Genomic DNA, 20,640 nt, shown 5'->3' with positions numbered 1-20,640 from the left:
TTATATTCAGCACTCATTTTAAAATTATGGACATAAATTCCCAAAAACAAGTCTGCAAATGAGCCTAAGCAAATGCTGGACAACAAACAGGTGCAAAAAATGTGCAATTCAATTTAAAGCTTGGTATAAATATGTGAAACCTCACCTTTCATTATGTGTTGAGCAAAAATAAACACAAATAGCAATGCTGGCTGCATGCACACATTTTTTTTTTCTTAAAAAACAATGCAGTATGCGTTTGATGGCCTTTGGTGTTCGACGGTACAGATTTCTTTTTCACATGAAGACCTAAGTGACAGCTTCAAGCGATAAGTGGCACCATAATGAGGGAAGAGAACTGATTTGCTAATTGTGCATGCATACGATTAGCCAATCGGACCCCACCACACACACTTCAGGGCTTCCAGTTTACAGTTAAACCCAGATGTTAAAACCTCCATATGGCGAAGTTTCTCAATTCCCAAACGGTTCTTCCATTGAAGCATGTGTATTTGTGAACCCTGTAACGAAGGTGTTGCGGAGGTTGACCTTGATGCCGACTATTCATTAACTAGTGCTGTGTTACTTGAAATTTGGCTGAGTCCTGTGAAAATTTCATGACAATAAAACAAACACCACCATGCAAACCATGCAAAAAACCAATGAGGGAACATAGTTGGCAGTCTGCCTTGCTCCAGCAAGATCGACGTCTCTCCGTGGCAAATGCAGCAGTTTCCATGGCTTTGGCTTTTGTAGCATCACACGAAATTGCATTGCAACAGCTCGTATCCAAAAGCAGCACAAAACAACATGACATAGCAAAGAAGGCACTCGTCTCCCCATCGCCTCCACTTGGTTGTGTGCATGATTCGGGCGCCGGCAATAGACATGCAGCAGGAGCGAGGGCAGACACAGATGCAGACTTAAACAGCACACAAGATTTTTGTTAGGCAGCTGCCTTACTTGCCTCTGTCATGCTTTTGCCCCAAGGCGAACGAACGAATTCACTGTACTCCTTTCCTTGTGTGCAGGAGGGCCCCAAGGGGTCCCAGGCTGCGGCTGTGGCAGCTGCCACCGCGGCCGCGACGGCCGCCGCCCCCAAGAGCAAGAGCAAGCGCAAGTCACGCGATGAGCGCCGCTCGACAACGGACGCCCCGAAGTTGCAGAATGGCGGTGGCGAGGAGCAGGAGTCGGACCCCCAGGAGGATGACTGGGGTGACGATGTGGATGATGACTGGGCTGAGGACACCAGCGAGGACGCCAAGGTGAGGGGGCGAACCTCTTGTTCTCTAGAGGAGGCTAGTTTGTGGCCAGGCGAGCTGCCGCATTCAGTCCAGACAGCTTTGGGAAATGATGGGCCGCGGCGATGTGGGCAGCGTTTAAAATTCAGCTCGCATACTACTGTCTAGGTTTGCTCCTTGGACAGTTTCGAGCAGCTGCCGTTTAAAGAGTGAAAACTCTAAATACTCGCACAATGAACCTGCTCTCGTTTGCCATCCAGGATTTACTTTCTAGTGTAAAAGCACTTCTGGGTGCACTCCCCGGGCTTCAGAGGCGTGTGTCGGTGTGAAGCCTCTGAGCGTCAAGTGTAACTGGTGGCTCACTGGGTCACTGGACATCTGAATTGCGCTGTGAATAGGCACAGGCGTCCGCCTACAAATTCAGGCAGTTATGAGCCTTTCCTTTTCTCAAAACCAGGGGAAGGTTTAGAATCCGTTGATTTTGAAAGAAGTGCTTGGCGGGCTCCATGGTTAAGTGGACACATCAATCGCGGTTTGAGATACATGGCGGTGGTGTCCACTTGCAAAAACAGTGCTTTCGCACAATCTTTCATGCTTACCAATGCTAAACAGGCTGCCTTTTTAACACCCATGTAAATCTATGGCATCGAAGCTCGTTTACAGTTTCCAGCTGATTTTTCAAACATTGATGCCCGAAAAATGGCCCGAATAATTGAACAGTCCGAAAAAATTTGTCTGAAAGACTTTTAAATAGAAATCACTTCGCTGGGGAAAACAGGTTTCAAATAGCTCAAACTTCGCCGTTTCTCACATTCTGTTTGCAGGTGATAATTTTAGGTTGTATTTAATGGGGATGCGGCTTTCGGGGGTGAAAAATCTTCCCCCCCCCCCCCCCCCCCCCCCCCCCCCCCCGGTGTAGACCGATGAAATTTGCAGGCTTGTTGGTAAATGTGCTAAATGAATAAATACAAATTTTCACTCATGTACTTTAAGTAGTTTTGACGTTATAAATTATGTGCCTCACTGCTATACCAAACTTGCAAAAAGCATGGCGTGACATTTAAACACGACATGAGCCTAGAGTCGCTCTGAAACATTAACCAATGGAATGGTTCATGCAGTGCCATTCCCCAAATATTTTTATCATCCCGAGTGTTTTCTACAGAGCACATTACCGTAAAAGCCCGCATATAATCGCAGGTTTTTCTGCAATAATTAACGCCCTAAATTTCCGCCTCGTACTATTTGTGGATCTGAACAAAAATTTTTGAAGTTGCTCGAAATTTTGGTTTTGTTATTGCGGCGTGGCTACGGCTTGGCTTTGCTATTGATGCGTGGCTACGGCTTGCCTTCGTTGCTCTCGACAAACGTCACAATGTTGTTTCTTTGTTGTTGATCCGTTGGGTGTGCCGGGGGGTCGGGGTGTGCCTGTTGACAACACACGTGCTCGCAGGTAAGCCTCGCTTCGTGAAGTGGATGTTTTTTGGGGAGCAAGATGTCGGGGTTTCGAAGACTGTACTCGGCTGCTTTCAAGTGGAAAGTGTTTTTAGCTGCGGAGAACATCGGCAACAGTGCGGTCGGGAGGCAGTTTGGTGACGTCGAGGGAAGCATTCGTGGATGGCGACGGAAAGAAGCCTGTTTCGCGTGCAGCGGAACGCGATGAAGCTTTCGCGACCTGAAGAATGGCGCATTTCCAGAAATTGAACTTGGCCTGATGGAGTTCATACGGCAACAGCAAGCCGCGCATCTGGCAGTCATGTGCAGGATTGTAGCTTCCACTGCCTTCTTCATGCCTGGAGCATCATTACTGTTGCTCCTCAGGGCATAGCCGTAGTAGTTGGTGATCTTCTAGACCTTTTCCTGCGTCAGCTTGCCTCTTCCGCCAAGAGATTCACCTTGAGCCTTCTTTCTATCAACCAGGTTCTGCAGAGCAGTCCCCATTCGCTTATGAACGTGGGTGATGCAATCCTTCTTGTCAATCTTTATGAATCCGTACACTTGCTTCTGACAAAGCATGAAAAGTCAGGCTGTCTCCTTCAGGGAGGACGGTCATGTAGCGCAGACCATACTTGACCAGAGACCTCTGAAACATAGTCAGCGCAGCCTCTACTTCCATGCGGTCAGAGTTACAATCGGTGTTTCGCTGGCACTCGTGGGTGGCGAGCCAGTCACTGTAGCCTTCATCTTGTGGCTGTGGTCCCAAGGCACATCCGAGACAAAAGTTCGGGTAAACAGTGTGGTCGATCACAAGACCAGTGTACAGCTCAACTAGACAGTCCGCACTGATGTGAGAGCTACGACCTCGGGTCATCCACGAACCATCAAAAATAACGTCAATGTTCCCAACTGGGTTCAAGAAGCCTCTATAGATATCCTTGATGACTGCCACACTGGCAGCTTAGCTTGCAGTCGCTGTGCTCTCGCAGGCTTTCACAAAAGTTTTCAGGTGTCCCTGAAAGGTCTTGTGGTGCAGACCTCGGTGTGACAGGTTCATACAGGCACAAAAGTCTGCAAGGGCAGTCACGCCTTGGCCCATCGTCTGTATTCCCTTCATGGCCCTCATGTTGACCTCGAAGGGAGTTATGTTGGCAGTTCCACTCACTCGCGGGGAAGAAAATTGCTTCCTCTCGAAGTTGCAGCTGCCGCAGACGAGCTGGAACTTTACAGCTAAGCCATACTCCTTGTCTGTTGCCTTGCTCAAAGTCAGGCTTCCTGCGCCGCAGGTTCCGCACTTCACTTGCGCAAAAAGGTTGTTTAAAACTTTCATGTCCACAATCACGAACTCTTTACCAGCATCATCGGCCTGGCACTCCGCGCTGACGCCAAGAAGTTCAAACTTGCGCTGGGTCGCTGACTTTCCGACAGAGCGGACTTCGTGTGCGCTGATCGCTCAACAAGCTGCGCCTGTTCCGCCGCAGAGTAGTATACGGCATCACCATGAACTGTATTGTGATCCGGGATGCAATTCGTGCTGGAACTCGGTCCCACAGTGTCGTCAGCGAGCAGCGTGATTGACGTTCTCGGCAGATCCAGCGAGTCCGGCAACGGCTCTAACGAAGGTCCCGACGGCTTGCTTGTGGCCGATGCCTTTGGCTTTTTGTTAAACGCCCGTTTCTTACGACTTACAAAAGCTCTTTGCTTGCACGGTTTAAGTCGACTGTCTCCCATCATCTTGATCGCATGGAAAAACTCCTGGCACAAAGCAGAAACACGGTGCGTCGAGAAAAAACAAGTGCAAAAGTAGACGCGCACGAAGCGGCAGAAAGTGGCAGCGGAAGAAAGAAAAAAAAATGACGCGCCGGTCACGCCAGCCAATGGCTGGCGTGCTTTTCAAGCGTGCCGTGCGCGAGCCAACCAGCGACCCGGAAACGGTCTTCGGAAAACTGGCCAGGGCAGTTGTTTTGCTCGAGCGATGCCATTTTGAGATATCGCGAATTATGCACAAAGAAAACAGCTTCAAACCAAGCCCAAGATGGCGACGATCAGCCGACTGCATTGTCCATGGCGCACGCGGGAAGTTCGAACAAATGTCGTCTTTTTGGGGGCATTTCGTGGCTGCCGTGGTATTTTGAAAGCATATTTTATCGCATTTCCCGGCCGAATTTAATGTTAATTTGAGAATAGGTGTTCGAAGGGTCAAACGTTCCGAAAATGAGTTTTGCTCAAAATCGATTTTTTGAACATTTTTTACTGTTCTAAGACTTGTGTCTCCCCTTAAGTACTAGGAAGTACTGGTTTTTAATTGGACAGAGATTGGGAAATGAGAAAATGCGTGATGTCCCGAATTTGTTTTTGAGGTTCATTATATCAAGGTGGGATGATGTGGGCATGGGAAGTTGCAGGATTAGTGCTACGGCAAGGGGCAATTTTCCTATTCCTGCCCAATCTGGGCAGCATGTTCCACCTCGCAGAAATGTCTGAAAACATGCAAATTTCTTTTGTATGTGCCAGGCTCGTCGGCTGGAGGCCCTGACGGCGGGCGCCAAGGGGCTCATGCTGGACGACGACCTAGAGAAGACTGAGCAGGAGCGCATGGACATCTTCTACAACTACGTGAAGGCCCACAAGGGGGCCGGCAACCTGGACGGCAAGGAGGTGGTCGGCGAGGCTGAGCGCCTCGAGGTACAGTGCTCCTTCCTATGCTCGAAGCTTTTTCTCGAAAGTAGCAATACTTCACAGATGCTGCGAGCTGCTTTGCCCTCAGCTGATTGTGCATGGTTGATGGGGTGTTTAGGTGGAGGTGCATTTCTAAGGGCACCAGATGCTCGGTGGCACGTCTTTTGGTGGGCAACAAGCTCCTCAGGGCTCTTGTGGATGCCATATGAAACAGGCAGCTGCAAGAATGCGGAATGGTAATGACAGTTGCTGGAGCCACCACAGGTCATCTGCCAAATGGACCATGGCAGAAGAATAGTGCACAGAGTGCTTCTCCCTGTTGGGGTGTACCGAGCAGGGTTTGAAAGGGAAAGTATTCCGCCTCCGTGCAGGTTCGGGACAAGGCCCCACTGGTGCTGTGCGAGCTGCTCTTCAATGAGAACATCCTGAGCCAGGTGGGCGCCCAGAGGGCTCTGCTGCTGCGCTTCACCCACGGCAACCACCGAGCACAGCGATACCTTCTCGGGGGCATCGAGCAGGTACGGCACTTGCGGTGATCGCCCACTACTGGGAGGGACTGCGCACACGACCGACGCAAGCGCTATCAATCCTGGCTTTTCCTCGTTCTTGTTTGGACTCTATGAGCAAGCTCTCAAAGCAGTAAAATGGGGGAAAATGTTATGAAATGTTTGCTCTATTAATTTGAAAGCACTAGCTTTTAGCTCATTCCTCAGTTTTGCACTGTCGGTGGCAACATCTGCAGTGTCACCTGTCTTGGTTTGGTTGTAAGGTAGCAAAGTGGAGTGAAGGGAATCCTCCTCCTCCATGTTTAGGGAAGAAGGTAGGAGACAACGGGGGCCCTATAGTGGGATGCAACTTGGGGAAAAAATGCAGCAGATGCCCCTCAAAAGAGGCCGCCCTGTAAATGCTGTCAACCGATTCTAAGGGCACCCTGGTTAATTCAGTTAAGGGGGGAAGCGGAGATCAGATCGCTATTTTCGCGAAAAAAATCGATTTTTGAAAAGTACACTTTTCAGAATCTACAGCATCATTTCTATCTTGTACTGAAATATTTCATCGAAAAACAATCTCCTAGCACTGAAAATAAATATATTTGTCGGTGCCAGTGTCCACACATCCGCCCGAAATCGCGAAAAAGCCGCGAAGTTCAAGGCGCGACTGCTCGGATTTCCCGCCACGGAGCGCCGCCATTTTGGTATCGTTGGAAAGCCCGACTCTTTGACTCTTTGTCCCAGCCATTCCCTTCCTCCCCTGCCAGCCAGCAAGCGCACAAAAAAAGAAAAACTGGAGGGTGGGAGCACAGAGTAGCCAATGGCTGCCGCGCCTCGATGGCTCTGCGCTGCGGCGAGTTGTAAGGCGCCTCCTCATTGGCCGACGCTGCGGCATAATGGCGGCTGAGGCAAGGAGCGTCTGCTTTTGTCCGCTGCTGGGAAGCCTTTCTGGCCTTTCCTTCTCTTGTGTTTCGAGGACTTCGACCACGTGCAATGGATCTGCGCACGTTCGAAAAGAAGTACCGGACGAAGCATGCCTACGGGAAGCGGAAATGCAAGCCCGTCACAGCATGGAAGAAGCGGCGATTGTCAGCAGGTGGTTCGGCCGAGCCGAGCGTCCGTTCAGAATCGGCGGAGTACGCGCCCAACGTGCTGTGTGATCTCTCGTCTAACGTGCTGCGGGATCTTGCGCCGAGTCGAGCACCAGCCAGCGATAGCGAGACGAACCATAATCTTTCGCCGTTGAAGCGCGGGCGCAGTGTTACTTCACCGGTGACGATCGACATGCCAGTGAGTCTCGCCGCACGCGAGCGTCCCGTCGCAAGTTCGTCCAGCACAGATCAAGGAGTGGGCTTGCAGCCTGCAGAGCATCAGAGACACGCTTCCGCGGTGAGTCGTTCAACGCCGAAATGTCTCTGCAGCCAACAGCTGCCAGTGAATGCAGTCCCATGCCATCGACGAGTTCCGGCGCTTCGACGGAGCTGCAACGCGGGCGCACGCTCGCTGCCGCGGATGCGCCAGCGGCCGTCCTTGCCGCTCATCGCAGTGTTGACTGTTCGCCCAGTGAACGTCACACTATTCAAGCTCACCAGAAAACACGATTTGTGTCCGCAGGAACTGCAGAACTGCAAGCGTCGAGAGTTCGTGAATCGCTTCGCGCGGTTTCAGCAATGGAGCGCTAGCTCGGGCTGACTGGCTCACAGGAAAATGCCATTCCCTCACCTCCAGAAGAGGAGTTTATGCTTGTTAAAGTTGTTAAGAGGGCGAAGAAGTCACCTGCTGCCAAGGACACCAAATTTTACAATGCAGGAGCATTCTAGACAGTGTGTGCCAGTATGGAACTTTGAGGCATGTTTTCTCAAAAGTTTGTTTCGGGCTTATCACCTCGCTCGTGGAAAGCATAGCACGGCAATGGGAGCACGGATTTTAATCCTGTTTGTTTTGTTGCAATTGCTGAAGTGTGCCTTATGTCAAGACAGTCTCAGATTTACCATTAGGCTCACCACTTTTTATTACACAATAATTGGAGCATGATACATTTTAAACATAAAGGGAAGGTGCATACTATGTCGTTTAGAAGAAGAGCAGAGAAATTTAAAAAGAAATTAAGAGAATCTTGACTTACACTATACTTCTTTGTAACTATTAAAAGCATTTACAGACCCATAACCCGTTTTGCTGTTACGCTAGGCTTTCCACAAGCAAGCAACATGTGAGCAATATATAAATAATGATAAAAACTACTGAAGATATTATTGTGAAACTCTGTAGCTGTCTGTTTGATGCTATTTCAAACCTGTCTGCCAAATTTCATCACTCTAAGTTAAAAAATGAAAGAGTTTGTTCCGATCCCCTCATCCCCCCTTAAACCGTGGCTAACCCCATTTAATCTGCCACCCCCTGTGATTTCACATCAGCAGGTCAAAGGGGATTAAGGGGAGATGCGGGTCGAAAAACGCGTTTTTTTTTTTTCTCGAAAATAATACATTTTTTTTCGCTTGTTTTGTTAAGTTTAATGCCTCTACTATTATGAAAATAAAAATTAAAGCTGAATTCGAACTGTAACTGGGTCAAAATTGCGTTTAAAGAGCACAGGGTGGCTGTTAAAAGTCCGAAAGTGCGCCGTCTTCTAGCGTCTCGCGGCCGACAACTCACGGCCGCTAGCCACATCGGATCGCATGCGGAGCTCAGCCAAGCCTTCCTCCTTCCAATAACCATGGTTGCCCGGGCTGCTATAGCGCAAGAAATAATAATAAAAGATATGCGTGTGCCGCGTTTTTCGAGAGCTGCGAATCACGTGGTGCGGATTGGGGATCGCCATTGGCCGCTGCGCACCTCACGTGTGGCGTAGCCTACTTGCTGGGTCCGTTGTCTCGTCGAGCCGCGTAGATAAACAACGTTCATTTTCGTATTTATAATCGTTATGGATGAAGGCGGCAGTAGCAGGCGTCACCGGCCAGTGAAGTATCGGTTCGTACACAAATTTAGAGGACGCCGACGCAAATCAACGGTGAAGGCTTGCCCAACGGCAGGCAAGTGCACCCGCGGCCGCGAGGCCTAGCGACAGCGACGCCGATTCCTTGGGCGAGTTCGACACGGCGTTGGAGTACGTCAGTGCCTCGCAAAAGAAGATCGGGACTTTTTGACGACGAAGGAAAAGTGCGAGATGAGGAGTCATCTGTGATCACGGACCTGACGACACTGAACAGTCTTGTGCGCGGTGCGGTTTGTCCAACGTGCCGACGTTCGGAAGTGCGCGTCTGTGAACCAGCCGACAAACGCAAAGGACTTGCGTCATTTCTTGAGCTACGCTGCGAGAACAGTGCGTGCCCAGAAAGTGTTCTCTGAGCGACATACACTTCACGGCGAGTTTTTTCGGGCGGGAAGGCCAGCTCGAGTGCGGCAGGTGATGGACCGAGGGCAAGCAGAGCCTACGACAGCGGGAGCTCGCGCGATGCCTTCGCTGTCAATGTGAAAACTGTTGTGGCAGCGCGCTCGGTAGGAATGGGCTACGAGCAGTTAATTCGATTCTCTGCAGTTCTTGGCTTGCAAAAGCCAATGCACCACAAGACATTTGCTGCGATCACCCGAAAAGTTTGTGATGCGGCAATGAGTGCAGTGTCCGAAAATCTATCGAGGTCGAGGCAGATCACACAGGGTGAAGCAGGAGGCGATGAAATTGCCGTTATGTACGATGGTACATGGCACAAAAGAGGCCATAAAAGCTACAATGGCATCGGTACAGTCGTGTCCCTTGACACTGGACTTTGTTTGGATTTCGAAGTTTTATCAAACTTCTGCCTAGCGTGCAGTAGACACAAGGCTCTGTCAGATGAAGACATTTGGCAAGCTTTTCATGGCCCTGTATGTGAACAAAATGTTGATTGTTCATCCCATGCGATGGAAGCTGAAGCTGCAGTGCGGATATGGCGAAGGAGCCAATCCTACGACACCATTGCAGTTCAAAAATTCGAGTGATGCTGACTCGAAAGCCTACGCTGCCGTCGTAGAATCAAATGTCTATGGTGGTGCCGTGGATATAGAAAAGGAGGACTGCACCAATCATGTGGCGAAGCGCATTGGGACTGCTCTTCGCAAGCTGAAAGAGCCACTCCCAAGAGGGGAGAAGCTGAAGGAACCTGTCATTCAGAAGTTGACAACTTATTATCAGATTGCTATCGCGAGCAACAGGGGCAGTGTGAAAGGTATGCACCAGGCGATTTGGGCTTCCTACTTCCATTCTTCTTCATCAGATGGTGCGAGCAGGCATAATTATTGCCCAGATGGACCAGCATCCAGGTGCGAGCATAGGCATGCCGAAGCCTTAGGTGAAGCTGCACCAGCCCACACACACCTGCTCACAAAAGCCCAGGGAAAAGCTATACTTCCCATATATAAGAGGCTTACTGATGAGAAGCTGCTGGCCCGCTGTGTTCAGGGCAAAACTCGGAACACAGCGGATTCGCTAAACAGCAAAATATGGCTTCGGTTTGCTTCAAGATTTGTTGTGGAGATGGCCACTGCTTTGGCAGTTCTTTGGTACAACCGAGGGCATTCCAGTTTTGAGCGTGTGTTAGAAGAGCTGGGCGTGCTTCCACCTCAAGATATAGTTATCAAGAGACAACACGCGCCAGAAAAAGATGTCTGCGAAACATACAGCGAAGTCAAGAGCGAATCGGTGCACGCTGAGAAAAAAAGTCTCGTGCTGACGACTCTGCTTGGAAGTGCCGTGAGGGACAAACTTATGGCGCTGGCTCATTTTAATGGCAGTGGCTGCTGAAAGGAGAGTTTGACTCTTTTCCTGTGCTATTTTAATCACATTTCAGGCCTTCTTTTGTAAATAAACTTTTATTCACTTTCAAATTCGTTTTTCTCAAAATGCAATTTCTGGTCCGTTTTCGATTTTGCCCCCTTTGATTTTGGTACTTCTAGTGCTCGGATCTGGATGAAATTTTACCCACAGTTTCTGTAAGGTGTGAGGAGTGCTGTTATCTTATTTAAATGTCAATATTGTTTATATATATGTGACAAATTTCAAGTAAACACATACTGGGGTGTGGGTATTGGAGACTTCCCAAGTACCAATTTTTCATGTGTATATGATATTTTATGTGCTCTTCTTACTTAGTTATCAGCATTCTATAGTGCAAGTGGAAGAATATGAACCATGGGTGGTTCATAATTATGGAAGTTTAATTATGGAAGGGGGGGGGGGGGGGGTGGGGGGGGGGCAAAAAGGCTTATATTTTGCACTTTGTCATAGTACAGAACAAAAACTATGAAACTTGCAATAAAACTAAATATATATTTGAAATCAGCCTAGAAAACTCTATAAGGAGCCAGAGTTTCATTGTTCTATGTTTTGTATTTAAGAAAAAGTGTCTTCGGGTAGCATCTCCCCTTAGGGGGGATGAGGGTCTTGAAAACTTTTTTTTTATTTCTTAACATATCTTCCTGAAAATTGGCATGCAGATATATCTTTGAATGCTAATCCCAAATATATATTCAGATTATATATATTATCTAGAAATGAAGATATGGCAAAATAATTTATGCCACTTAGGTCTTTTCTTACGGGCCATTATGGTGATTTCTTAATTAAAAAACTAGTTTTAAAGTAATGCTGTCATTTCTAAGGGCCCATGGCACATCCTAAAGCTAAAGAAATTTTTAAAAATTCATCACATAGGTCTTGAATGAATAACAAAGTAGGAAAAAAACAATGGGAGTAATTAGCTTACATCTGACCTAATGCTAGTCTATTGGGTTTGATGAAAATTGGAAAGCTTTAGGATGTAGCTGAGGTGTTGCTGAAAAAAATGATACCTACTTAATAAAATCAGTCGATACAAACATTATGAAAAGTTCCGTAAGGCAAAGGCATTTGACCGAAAAAGCAAAGCTGATAAAATTGCATTCAAAGTTTTGCTTACTCTGCCATATTTGTTTACTGATTATATGGAAAAATTTAGTGCTTTAGCATGTAGCCCAGTCATCGCTGAACACAATAACACCAAATTTACAGAAATCTGTTCATGTAAAGATTGTGAAAACCTCTGTATTGCATTGGCACTTGACAAAAAAAAGCTCAGAAAATCTTTTGCTATTTTCTTTGTATCTGCCACACATTCACAAAAGTCCTTGGCAGTAGTCCTGGGTGCTGTCAGGCTTGTGCTTCTTGGCCATCCTCTTCTTCACCTTTTCAGCATTGGTGTGGCCCTTATCAGACCTGCACAGCCTCTGTATCTTTTTCAAGGTTCCTGCCAATGAGGCAGCTCCCAGGCCTGTAACCAAGCTGTGCTGCAACAGCTCTGCTGGTTGCTGCCATTCTTTGGTTGAAGCGAGAAACTGCGAGGTTAAAAACAGGACAGTGAGGAGTGTCTAATGCGAATGTTCAAGCTTCAGCTTAGAGTGCACGTCTTGGCGCTCTGCCAAGTTCGCCGAGGGCCCCCCCCCCCCCCCCCCCCACCCTCTGCAGGAGCTCGTTTCAGAATATATATATATATATATATATATATATAAATGATGTTAGCGGCAGCGGCTGGGCGCGCTGCCAAGGTCCGCGCTGCGCCCGCGTTGCAAAGCGTTGAGCACGCGAGCTCGGTTCAGCCGCGTCAGCAGCGTGCGGAAACGCCGAAGTCGACGTTAGGCGTGAGTCAGCCGGCTCGGCCGCTTCCGACGACACGGAATTCGAAGCGACTTGCAGCGTATCAAAAGTCGACATTTTCGACGGGCTTAGTCCAGGCACATCCACCGGCACTTGCGGTAACACCGAAGTTGACGCCGATCGGCATTGTCCAGCCGCGTCCAACGGCGATGCTGGCTTCAACAGGGTTTGTTCAGCCGCGTCCACCGGCGAAGCTGTTGTTGGCGAGCTCAGTCCAGCCGCATCCACCGAGGGTACAGCAGCTTGCGGCATCACCGAAGCTGCAGTTCTCGACGATGCAGTGCTCTACTTATTCCATGCGCGTCTCTTTTTGCTGACTGCTTTTCGCGTGCTTGCTTCTCGGGCCATCGTGACACACGGAACAAAGCCACCAGGCAGGCAAATACATGCAAATGCACGAAATTCGAGGCTAAAAGAAGCGATTCAATAGCCAAAATATCTACAATAACGATAAGGAAAAAGGCAGAACGATAAATACTAGGAACCAAAGAGGAGCGCGAAAAATGACGGGCGTGCAGGCGAAAGCAGACGACGGGAAGGAGCCGAACAACGCGGCCGCGGGGAGCAAAGCATGCGTCACTGCCAATCAGGGGGCTGCGCCTCGAGGAGCCGCCCGTTATACCCAATCGGCGACTGTCTCGCGACGATTTTCCTCCTTGCGAACGGGTGCTGATGGCTCCGCTGTGCGAGGGTCTACAGCGGCAGAGAGGCGCCAAAATGGAGAGCAGGAAACCAGCTTTCAAACGAGACCAAAATGGCGCTGATCGGTTAGCGTCACGCGGAGCTACGGCAGCTTGAAAATGGGGCAAACCTTCGCGCTTGGCGTTAAATTTCGGCTCACCGACGTTTCTAAATTGCCGTGTTTTTTTTTTCCATACTTCGAGCTGGAATTCAGCTAAAATATTTTGTAGAGGCATAGTTGGGACATTAAAGACTTCAAAATCGCAATTTTTGAAAATTGCCATTTTTGACCATTTCTCACGATTTCAAGACCCGCGTCCCCCCTTAACTGTGGTGTCGGGAGAATAGGTCTACGCCATTAGTTGAAAGGCCTGCTTTCAGTGGCCTGGGTGTCCACCACGGCTGCTGGAGGTGGTTGGTTCTAAACCCATCAAAACCCACTGCAGGGTTCAGTAGAACCCCACTGTAGTAAACTCTGATATAGTAAAGTGACACTGCAGTCCCATCTCACCTTTCGTAAACGACTGTACATATTTTTTTTTTCGGTTGTAGTAAATATTCTTGGCTATAGTAGAGAGCCTCTGGCAACATACTCCCACAGAATGATAACGCGGCACACGCGAGGCAAGTATCGCACGAGTGTTAGACTGCCCGGTGCTGCTGTGCCCGAAGACAAAAGAGGAGAGAAAGCTTGCAAGAGCAAGGCCTGCCCACAATTCCTGTTGCTGGAGCGAGCGTCCCCTGCTAGGCTTTTCTGATTAGTGCGAAGCAACCCCTGCTCGTCATTGGCTGTTATGCATCGAAGCCCCTGGAAGCTACGGCCAATTGTTTCTATCCGCTACATGCAGTAGCCATCTGAAAAGAGCACACATGCCCATGAAATCATTTGCAATCGTTACTTACGAAAAACTAATTACAGTAGACTCGTTAATTCAAGCTTCAGGAGGCCAGAGATATTTGTTTGAATTATCAGGAGTGGACCTTAAAGGGACTATACAATGAATTAAAAGTCGTTTGTAAATGTTTTCAATGCTTAGAAATGATGCTAAGGAGCATTTACACTCAGTATGAGTCTTCGGAACTGAGTCGGCAATTTATTATGAATTTTTAAAAACCGTGTTTTTTGAAATTAACGGGCCGATTGGTGTTTTCGTAGTGACGGATCTTGCAACTAAAATCGTGAAAATAGGCGTCACTAGTTCAGGGACGTCGGCAGGCCACCACACGCTGTCATTCGCTGGAACCACGGCAGCCACGACATCACAGGCACACTTCCGGTAGCCGTGAAAGTCGTCTGCTCGTGCCTTCGCACATATGGTTTCAATTTACCTCTTTCGCCTATTTCTGTCGGGAGTATCTGGAGCCACCCGCGGTGTCTTTTTCGTCCGCAACAACTGACGACAAGCAAAGGAATCCGACACGTGCCGCAATTCAGAAAGGCGAAGAGAGACCGCGGAGACTCTGCCGATGCTGCTGCTGGGGCACTGGATGCGACAACCGGAAGTTGCGAACTGAACGTCAGCGGATGACGTGTTCATAGGCGGGACCCAGTCCCAGGGCTGTTTTCTTCATTTTTTTCTGGTGCCCCACGTATACGAGTTGAGGGGGCAGAGGAGGATCGTAATTTCTAATCTTCTATATCTTGGTTGTTATTGATGCTAGCTCAAATTTTTGCACTGGGCTGACAAGTGATGGAATGTCGATCTCTCGTCTGATTTATATAACCTCAATTAATTTATTGCACAGTCCCTTTAATATGAAGCAAGACTAAATGTGATTTGCGTTAGTTGATATCTATGCATACATTTAGCACTTGTAGAATATGCAGACTGCTGTGTGGTAACAGTCATGTTGCACATGCACTGACGTTGATGGGAAATGATGTCTTCACATCTAGGCAGAACTTCCGCAGTCTTTGTGCATTCCCATGTCTGAGAATCTCCTCCCTCGGTCGTGTCTGTCTGGTGGCCGCAGGTGGTGAGGGAGCACAGCGCAGCCCTGCTGCCGCGCGTGCCGCACATCCTGAAGCTGCTGTATGACCATGACATCGTGGAGGAGGAGGTCCTGCTGGACTGGTCCAAGCGGGTCTCCAAGAAGTACGTGAGCCGCGAGGTGGCTCAGGAGATCCACGAGCGGGCCCGCCCCTTCATCAAATGGCTCCAGGAGGCCGAGGAGGAGGAGAGCTCCTCCGAGGGTGACGGGGACGACTCCCAGGATGAGAACGTCGAAGTCGTCTACTCGGACCGCCACATCAGTACCAGCATCCAGGAGGTGAAGGAGCAGCCCAAGGCCGCCGCTGCTGGCAAGGCGGCACCCGCGGTAGCCGCCGCCAAGGGGGCCGACGAAGACGACATCGACATCGACGCCATCTAAAGGCCCACTTGTTCTGCTGCTCTGGGTGGCAGCAGCGTTGCGGCTCCGGCTTGTTCGCTACCTCCTCGCCCTGCTCTCTTGCTGCGCCTTGTGTGTGTACGTGTACGTATGCACGTGCGCTGTCATCGCCTGCTTCCTCCGGCGTCCTCCCCCTCCTCCGCCTGGTCGGTGGTGCATCTTTCTGGTGCTGCAACAACATGCCGCCTGGGCTGGCCTTTTTTCTATTTTAAATTCCGTTGTGCCCAGTTTTTCTTTTTCCGCGCACTCTTTTGCCAGCTGTTCTTCTTTTCCTGATTGTCGTGCTGGTATTTGTACTTCTCTCTCCTTTTTTTGTTCTTTCCTTTCTAACTCTGTCTCAAAGCTCCTCTGTCTGCGAACTCTGTGGAGAACTTAATTTTTTGCATTCTCTCTTGTAGGCGGGAGTAAAGACAAGACAAAACTTGAGCAGCTCTCCTAACATTTTTCCCCCCCTCAGGATGATTTGGGAGTTTTGAAAGGTATGGTCGCCGGCTTTGAAGGAAAGTGAAGTCTGCAACAATTTGGGAAAAGCGGCGTAAAATGCATTCAAAGGAAGGGGGGATTTAAAATATAAAAAAAATGCGGGGTTTAACGCGAAATCAATCAACTTTGGCACTGCAGACATTTCTCGAACGTCTCTTAATATATCAATTGCAGGTAGGAAATGGACTTGTAAAAAATCGGGGAGAAATGGAAGACGTGACAAAAAGAAATATGAATTGGTGCTGTTGCATTGCATCGTCCTTTTGAATTTTTCGCCCCTATATGCTGTTTCTTGCATAAAATCTGAATATCCGGTTTTTATTGTGGACACGTCCACTTCTGTTCTCGGCTTAGAATAAGCTGCAACGCTCTTTGTGCAATTGCAAAAAAAAAGTCTTCTTTCTTCGTCCCCTAGGTAAATTTGTGCATGTGGTATGGAAAATTTCATGTTGCAAATAAAGTTTATTCACATGAGTTGTGGATCTCAAATTATTTTTGAGCGCTTCCACCTATTCTTAGTGTGCACCTGTACAGCCTAACATAACCTGTCAGCTGAAAAGGATCCAGACTTTTTTTTTTATTTCTTAAGAACCCTGACTGAAATTTTCAGGGTAGGCTCGTTGCACAAACATTTGAAATAGAGTTTCATGAAGCTGTGCCCAATGGTTAAGTTACAGGAGTATCAAAATGGTTTACATGGGTTCCTTGGTCCCGGACATGCCTCAAGAATTTGCAAATTATGCTGTAACTGTGAAATAAGTAGCATCGTTTCTGGATAGGCACCCTTTTTTTAAATTTCCTGCCTGAAAACATTTAGAACAGCCCGGAATTAGGTTACTAATTAGACCTGCGTTAACCAAACTTAACTATCACGAATTCCAGACACAATATTTTGAAAAAAGGGCTTGTCTTACCCTCAGAAATTGATTCAGGTGGAATAAAAAGCCCCATGAAATTCTGATGAGTGCTTCCTGAGATAGTCCTTGACTGAGCAGCCACACCTGGCAAAAAACATCGAGAAAACTGCCTTCAAAGATTGAGAGAACTTTTTGTTTCTCGAGATATCTTCATGAAATTTTCGGTGTAAGCTCACAGCATGAGTATTTGACGAACTACCAAGTTTCGCAGAGTTGTGCCCACTGGTTCTCAAGTTACAGGAGTATATTGAGGTGGTTTACATGGGTTCCTTGGTACAGGGCTGGAGAATTTGCAGAATGAGCTTTTCTTGCTCTCAGAAATTCATTTACGTACAGGATAAAAAAAAAACCACATGCAAATCTGAAGTGGTTCATGAGATGATGCTGGGATGAGCAGCCATGCAAGAAAATGGCCCCTCATACTTGCGACATTTCCAGTTGAACCTGTCTCTGTGCCCTTTATTTCTTTGCCGCCTCTGTTTTGAAAAAATGGTTTTGGGGGTAGGAAGTGGCCTGATCTGTCTCGCATCTCGGCGGACACCTGAACCGCGCCATAAGGGAAGGGACTGAAAAAAGGGAAAGGAAGAGGTGCCATAGTGGAGGGCTCCGGAATAATTTCTACCACCTGGAGATCAACGTGCAGTGACTTCGCACAGCACACGGGCGCCTCAGCGTTTCGCCTTCATCGAAACGCAGCTGTCGCGGTAGGGTTCGAACCCGAGAACTCCGCCTCAGTAGCCAAGCGCCCTAACCACTGAGCCACCGTGGCGGGTGGTGCTGTAGTGAAGGGCTCCGGAATAATTTCGACCACCTGGGGATCTTTAGCGTGCACTCGCATCGCACAGCACAGGGGCACCTTTCGCATTTCGCCTCCATCGAAACGTGGCCGCGGCGGTCGGATTCGAAGACGATGGAAAGTAGTAGTAAGCAGATTTATTAAAATAATAATAAAAAGGAAGGAAAAGACGCGCGGCGCAAAACCGCGTCCGCCGAAGCGATGACTCTGGTTTGAGCAACAGATATCGCTGGTGCAGATGAAATCCCAGCGATGACATCACTAGTTGACCTCAATGGGGTCGCAGTGTTCCCGAATGCATTCACCAAAATTTTTAGCAACCGTTCATTGTACAGCATTCTGGGTGGTGTCATAGCATTTCTCTTTGCATATACATGTTTTGGCCAAGATGGAGGCTAGCTTGCGGCGGGTTCGAACCAGTGACATGCACCTTCAATTGCTTGCTTTCCGAGACTACATTTTCCCACTGAGATTCCAGAGCTCCTGCATCCTTTCCTCAAACATGCTTTTGCATTCCTCCACATTAGCAGACTTGAGTGCTCTCAGAATTTTTCCCGAGTCTGCTCGGCAAGAGCAACCTGGGTCGCAACACAGGTCCCACCGATAGCAGCACCTGCCATAGAAGGGCAGTGGCCCATCGCTTGACCGCTTTACTACTGTGCCAGGAGAGGGAGGAACTTGCAATGGTCTATGAACGGAGAGAGTCACTAATTGCGCATATATGGATCCGACATTAACCCATTATCACTGCCCAAACAACTGCCATCCGTGAACACTGGAACCAAAGGGGAACCAAACTGCTAGTGCACCCAAGTCGCATGTAGCCTAACTATGCAAATCGACCGTCATTTTTTTAAAACGAAAGCTTTACTGGCGTAGTCTAGCAAATTTCGTAGTGCATGACTGACCTTGAAGTGAAGGGGCTCGATACCATGTGACTTGCCGCCGTCCCGCCAGCTGCACCCATGTGATTCATCGATCAGTTATGCCTGAAAAGGAGACGGTGCCGCCAGTGCTTCAGTGCAGCCGTTTGTGCAATGAAAGGAGGGAGCGTGGACGTTGGCCATATGTGCCGAAGTTGTCTGCGCGGTCCCAGTGGTGAGAGGGGCAGGCTGTGTTGGGCCATCCTGATTTCACTTGCATAACTGGGCCTAGCCCAGCTAAGCCACAGTCTTTTTTTTTTTTTTGTCCAGCGGGGGGTGTCATTATACGGCATTATACAGTATATACTGCACATTATGACCAGGGGGTGAAACTTCATGTACCTCCCAGCGGCCACGAATTACAGACTGTAGCGCCAGTTCCTCCATGTTATACGTTAGCTAATGGTGACGAGTTAATTACCTCCATGACAAAGGGCAGCTGAAACTCGTGGGCACAAGGTATGTTTGCATGGCATCTGCCTCATGCGTGGACTGGTCCAAAATCACGCCCGCTAGTGGATGATGGGATGTATCGTCAGCCTGCTGCGCGCAGCCTCACGCCGCGCTTTACTTGGATTTTTGTAGACCATTTCTTTGCTGTTACGGCATGTTAACATTGGTTGCCCTGCTGGTCAACAACGGTAACCGCAGTGCTAGGCCAATGTATGGAAAACAACATTTTTCGCGGTTTTCTTTCAGTCTAAAAGCGATATTTCTCAGAATTGCTCTATATATGTCTACGTTACAGCATTCTGTACAAGACAGATAATGTGTGTCGACGCACCAGAGGTGTTAAGCTTATCTCAAATGGCACAGCCAACATTTTCAGTACATTTCGTGCATCATTCACCCAATACATACGCAATCTTTCTTGCGCCATAATGTACGCGCAATACAGAAGGATCAGTCTGTACACACTGAGTGCACGCAGTTTAATGCATGCACGACGTACCTTACAATTGTACGTAACTGCAATAAATTTGTTCAGTATTTATGTAAACGAGTGAAAGCAAACCAATATCACGCAATGCCATTTACTGTCCATGCTGATATATGCGACACCAATAAAATTCAGTGAACATACAGTTGCATAATCTGTTCCCACAATGTGCCGACTCTTCGCGGACCAAACCCGATGACTGCTTCGCCTACAGCAGTGATTAAATCATTGCTCATGATCCACAGTGCCGAAATGAACGATAGCTCGCGAGAAAGTGAGCACAGGTATAGCGGTTCCTGTTGTATTTGTGTGGGTTCCCAGGTAGCACAAACTGACACATAAGACGCCTTCATAGCAACTATCCCAAACGAAACAAACGGCTAGAAAACGTGCATCGAAAATTCATTTTCAGCTGGTTAATGTCTTAAATCAAGTCATATGGCTCGTCTAATGTCCGGGTCAAAAGACGTTTCTGAACCAGTCTTCTAGGCGTAGTCAAGAAGTGCCTGGAATACCTCTTCTGAACATTGTAAAAGAACGTCTAGAAATTAGCAACAGGAAGACCTTTTCTATGCGAATGCATTAGCTATTAGGAAGATATTTGCAATACGATTTTTTTTTCGAACTTTCGTTTTGATAAAAGAGGGAATCAAGCCATACCCATGCATGCAAACAAGATGGGAGGAGTATTGTGACGATATTGGAGCATAAAGACTCAATTCTGCTGCCCTTTAAAAGGAGCACTACTTCCGACCTCGGTATGGGAGGACAGGATTGTGTGTGTGGCGGGGGGGGGGGGGTGGCACATAGAGACACAGCGGCAGAGGGGGACGCCGAGAGAGTACGAGGGAATATCTGGTTTCTGAGTGCCAATCCCGGACACATGGGAGAATGCCGCGCACACTAGCTGGTACAGGACATTGACAACAGGCGGCGGGACATGCGGTGGCTAGTAATGAGTAATAAGACTAGGCTAGAGCAAAGGTTTATTATTACAGATCAGGGTATTCGACTA

The 20,640-nt window shown here is 48.4% G+C and overlaps 1 protein-coding gene across 2 annotated transcripts in view; it reads left to right on the top strand.

Annotated features, from left to right (window-relative positions):
* Positions 1-16,523, top strand: part of eIF5 (eukaryotic translation initiation factor 5) — a 30,673-nt gene extending 14,150 nt beyond the window's left edge. For both annotated transcript variants that reach the window (XM_077664856.1, XM_077664857.1), the window contains exons 7-10: positions 1,011-1,244; positions 5,172-5,342; positions 5,708-5,854; positions 15,150-16,523. In XM_077664856.1, the coding sequence (XP_077520982.1) occupies positions 1,011-1,244; positions 5,172-5,342; positions 5,708-5,854; positions 15,150-15,548 (951 nt within the window). In that variant the 3' untranslated portion in view covers positions 15,549-16,523. The remainder of the gene's footprint in view (positions 1-1,010; positions 1,245-5,171; positions 5,343-5,707; positions 5,855-15,149) is intronic.
* The last annotated feature ends 4,117 nt before the right edge of the window (positions 16,524-20,640 follow it).

This window comes from Amblyomma americanum, chromosome 5, assembly GCF_052857255.1.
Source record: "Amblyomma americanum isolate KBUSLIRL-KWMA chromosome 5, ASM5285725v1, whole genome shotgun sequence".
Classification (NCBI taxonomy): Eukaryota; Metazoa; Arthropoda; class Arachnida; order Ixodida; family Ixodidae; genus Amblyomma; species Amblyomma americanum.
The sequence above is the reverse complement of the archived record's forward strand: the minus strand, read 5'-3'. Positions and strand labels throughout refer to the sequence as shown.